General features: G+C 37.9%; 1 protein-coding gene across 1 annotated transcript; it reads left to right on the top strand.

Annotated features, from left to right (window-relative positions):
- Positions 1-227: 227 nt before the first annotated feature.
- On the top strand, positions 228-950 carry LOC104238673 (uncharacterized). Its single transcript, XM_009793110.2, has one exon. The coding sequence runs from the start codon at positions 228-230 to the stop codon at positions 948-950; it is 723 nt and encodes a 240-aa protein (XP_009791412.2).
- The last annotated feature ends 4,290 nt before the right edge of the window (positions 951-5,240 follow it).

Genomic DNA, 5,240 nt, shown 5'->3' on the forward strand with positions numbered 1-5,240 from the left:
GTAGCTATCAAAGAACTTGGGACAGGTTTGCGAAGTTTGGAGAGACAAGTGGGACAAATTGCAACTATATTATCTGAGAGAATCCAGGTACTCTGCCAGCTGATACTGGGAAAAATCCCAAAGAAACAGTAAATGTTGTGACCTTGAGAAGCGGACAACTATTGAAAGAACCCACTCCAGTCCAAGATAAGGTGATACTTGAAAAAGAAAGTGGAAAGTAGCTGAAAATGGAAGATGATAAGAAGAAGAAAGGCAAGAAAGGAGTAGAGAAAAAGAAGAAGGAGGAGACTTCAAGAAGGGAGGAACATGATGTGAGCGAGCACATGCCCGCTCTACCTTTTCCCCGAAAGCTCTATAGAGAGAAGTTGGACAAGCAGTTTGAGAGATTTCTAGACATGCTGAGACAGGTTAATGTAAGCTTGCCAGTCACTGAAGTTCTCTTACAAATTCCAGCATATGCCAAATTCTTGAAGGAGATCCTTACAAAGAAGAGGAAGATAGAAGAGACCAAGGTGGTCAAGCTCATAGAGCATTGTCGTGCAATCTTGCAAAACAAAATCCCACAAGAGTATGGAGATCCAGAGAGTTCTACTATACCTTGCTCTTTAGGCACTCTTAATTTTGATAAATCCTTATGTGATTCTGGTGCCTCAATTAATCTAATGCCTTTGTCTATTCACAGGAAACTAGAGAAGGAGGTTGGAGAGATAAGGTCGGTGCCAATATCTTTGCAGTTGGCTAACCAAATGACTATAACACCCGAGGGGGTAGTAAAAGATGTTTTGGTACGAGTGGATAAGTTCGTATTTCCTGTAGATTTCATAGTGGTGAATATAGAGGAGAATAAGGAGGTCCCCTTCGTCCTAGGAGGACTATTTTTAGCAACGGGTAGAGCTATACTGGATATACATGATAGAAAATTGATGCTGTTACGACCCAAAATCCAGTAAAGGTCATGATGGCACCGAACACCATTGTGAGACAAGCCAACAATTAAATACTTAATTTAGGTCTCATTTTAATATTTTTGAAATCATAGTTTTTTCCTTCATTAAATAGTAGAAGATGGAAATTTCAAAGTAAATAATTATTTTTTTAACAATCTCAATACTAAATAACCCATAATAATCCCAAAACCTAGTGTCACAAGTGCATGAGTATCAACTAGGAAAAATAACAATAAAATACATCATTTGTCCGAAATACAACTTGGAAAAGAGAGAAAGAAATATAAATACTCTGAAGGAGATTCTGCTGGATGTGTATCGTAACATTAGATGCATCTCACCTAAGTCCCTGTATCAACCATGCCACTGCAACCACTAGACCTCTAGACATACATCTGCTTGTACAATAAAATGTACAGCAAGTGTAGTATGAGTACGAAAATAACGCGTACCCAATAAGTATCCTGTCTAACCTCGAAGATGTTACACCCCAAGTTTTCATACGTGAGAGTACGTCGTAAGTCATTGATGTAAGCTCGGAAATGAGATTCTATTTGGAAGCAAATAAAGTAAGTTAATCATGTTACCTTGGAGGTTACAAATATTTAAGATCATGAATAACGAGTACCAAGAGGGTTGGAAATCTTAGAAGCTAAACCAATTGAAGAAAATAAGTTTCGTCGAAAGTCGACAAGTTTCGAATGTTATAACATGTACTTTGGGGTGAGACTAGGGTTATTAACATGATAAGGAGGTTATTCTATGAGTTATTTTAGTCGTATGATATTCATTTTCTACATTTTGAAGGCAAGCAAGTTGTGGAACAAGAGTTGGCAAAGGTCATCACAAGTTACATTCATAAATTTGCTGAAATTTAGGTCAAATGTATCTGAGAATTTCTCCAAATATACTTGGAATCATGGGGTGTTCTACCTACCAAATTGAAGGTCTACTGAGTCTAGTTTCTAACTCATTAAACCGTTCGTCAATATGACATCGGAGTAGAGAGATATTCGCGTTTTCGCGAGACCGCGCAAGCAGCTCCCAATGGGACCCACTTAGGCGGTGGTTGACCTACTTCAATTTATAAACGATTTGGACGCCTATTTTTGCTCATTTTTCAACTAAAATTCGTCTCCAAACCTCTCCTAACCCTCTTAAACATATACCACAAGGGTTTGAAGTGATTCCAAAGTGATTACACCATATTTCAACATCAAAACTTAGTTCTAGTGAAGAACAACACCTCTTTGAGGTTGTGTTGTCATTGCGGATTGTTGTGGGCTGTATTTGGATGAAATTCCAAGTTGTTGCTGCTGTATAAGGTGAGTATAACATCCTACTAATTTTGCTTAAGCTTGCTTGTATGTTGGTTAAGTTGTTAGGATGATAAACTATAAGATAATACTTGGATTAGCTTAAGTCACTTCTATGGTGTTGTATTGCTATTAAGGGTTGTTGTAAACTGAATATAACTTGGATTTTGACTTGAAGTTACTGTATAAGGTATGTATATTGTGATCTTGCTTGTGCCTAAGGTTATCTTGATGTTGATTAAGTTAAATGGATGGGCTAGACAAGAACTAGTGAATAAAGTTGCTAATTGAGGATAGTTGAAGTTGTGGATTATTTTCGTTGTTATAAATATATGGTATAAGGCTGGAATCATTGATTAATGACTTCATTATCATGTTAATGATACTTTTATGTTGAAGTAAGAAGTCTATAAGGATTGATAAGGGGTATACGGATTCCAATCGGAGCTTGCCGCTCGTCGTAATGTAGTTGTGACTTGTTGTTGTTATATGGTGTCTTGATATTGATAATTATGTATTGATGGATTGCTCTGGTAATTGTTGTTGGTATATGGTATTGGAGGAGGCCCTTGTTACAAGGGAGATGCTGCCCAAATTTACGTAAACGAGCTACTAGCTTAAGTTATAGACTTAGCCTTTGCTCAGCACTGATTTTGAATCTCCTTATACTATGATAGATTGAGTTGACTTGTTTGAAGAGTTGCTTGGAAGGGATTAGGGACTCAACGAGTTTAAGGTATGTTAAGACACTTTCTTCTTTCTTTTGGCATGATCTAAAATGAAATGAACATAAACGGTACGCTAATTCATAACGGATCTACTCCTAGAAACTAAGGTTGTCCATGTTGTTCTTTCCTTATAAAGTTATTCTAAACAAGTGTGTATGATCCTTAAATCCCACTAAGGTTCATATTGATGGTAGGGATGTCCATAATGTTAATCGAAGGTGCAATGACCTTACATCACTCCGAAAGGGTTAAAACGTGATTCCATGAGTCGAGCATGCATTATATATATGTATTTATTTTACTCTACTGAGTCGCGCTATAGTCGGCCGGGTATGGCACCTATTGTGCAACTACTGATCAGTTGGGTTTACCGAGCTCCACGTGACCGGGTACAATTCTACCGAACCTTATGATGGTCGAGTACGCTTTTACCGAGTCCTCTTTGAGGCCGGGTACGATATGATGATGATGATGCCCACAGAGGCGAATGTTTTAAAAAGTTTATGTATATATATGTATTATGCATTTCATATCAGTAACCCCCAGAGGCACTCTGATGTTACAGGTTGTATCTCCTCTATCTCTCTCTTTACATTACTGTTCTTGTTTATGCTTTCCTGCCTAACATACTCGGTACTTTATTCGTACTGACGTCCCTTTTGCCTGGGGACGCTGCATTTCATGCCCGCAGGTCCCGATTGATAGGTTGACAGTCCTCCTAGTAGGCTATCAGCTCAGCGAAGGTGTTGGTGCACTCCACTTGCTCCGGAGTTGCCTATTTGGTCAGTATGCTTTGGATATGTATTGATTGGTATGGCGGGGCCCTGTCCCGACCTTTATGATTTTATGTACTCTTAGAGGCTTGTAGACAGATGTCAGGTGTATGGATACTTGTATGGCCTTGTCGGCCTATGTTTCGAGTTTACTAATGGTAATGTCGGCCTTATAGGCCCGTATGTCACATATATAAGTTTGTATATCATATTGGGTCTTCATATGTTGAGTATTCCCTTATGTTTTATTCTTGTTATCTCATGACGGGTTTTCTGGCTCATTTACTCATGATAATATGATAAGAAAGATATGTTACGTTGGTACTTGGTTGAGTAAAACACCGGGTGCCCGTCGCGGCCCTTCGGTTTGGGTCGTGATAGAAGAAGTAGTAACGAGGGGTCGACTCCGACACTTACTATGAACTATAAATAAAATGCCAATGATATGATTTAAACATGAGTTATATAAAATAGATGTAAGCTCATTATTTTGAAGTAAGTAAACAATTCTTTTATAATTAAGAAATCTCCAAATTTATTTCTCATCATTTAACAATTTATCTCAGGCCAATGAGGTATATTATTTATTACAAATTCAAAGCGATCAATTCAATCATGCTCAAATCATGCCGAGGTCGTACGGCCCGATCCAACATAAATATTCAAACTGTGCACTGCCGAGGGTCGAACGACACGAACCAACATATAAATATAAATTATGCACTGCCGAGAGTCGAATGATATGAACCATAGGTGCCTAGGCAAACATCCCGCTCCCATGAGAGTAGTGGAGATTTACCCTGCTCGCGGAAACATATTTGCGACGCGGTTGCACACAGAATTTCTCAATTAAGTATTATTATTATTATATTCCTTAATTCTTTTCAACATATAAAATCCAAATGAAAACTTTCGAGTCTCGAAATCCTCAATTTCAACTCTTTTCAAGGCATTTAATAAGCATACTCAATCTAAATTCCTTTCAAGGCAAGTAATAAACAAAATCAAATAACGGTATCAACAAATCATGGTGTTAACCTAAATCTACCGGGACATAGGCATAATTTGTAGCTACGTATGGACTCTCGTCACCTTGTGCATACTTAGCCCCCACAAATAGAAGCATATATTGATTTAGTTCACCAATGGGGTAAATTCCCTCTTACAATATTAGAAAGGAGACTTACCTCGCTCCGAAATTTCATAGTTGGCCAAGCCATTCAAACGACTCAAATCGATGCCCAATGCTCCAAAAGTAGTCAATAAATGAGCAAATCCACAAATATATACTCTAATATTCATTATAATCCTATTTACAACAATTTTCAACTCCGTTCGAAAAGTTGATAAAAATCACCATCGGGCCCACGTGTCCGGATTCCGAAAATTTTCGAAAATAAACTTTACCCATAACACCACGACTCAAATGTATAACTTATTCCCAATTCCATGTCGAATTTCGTGGTCAAAATTTTA

Source organism: Nicotiana sylvestris, chromosome 2 (genome assembly GCF_000393655.2).
Source record: "Nicotiana sylvestris chromosome 2, ASM39365v2, whole genome shotgun sequence".
Taxonomy (NCBI): domain Eukaryota; kingdom Viridiplantae; phylum Streptophyta; class Magnoliopsida; order Solanales; family Solanaceae; genus Nicotiana; species Nicotiana sylvestris.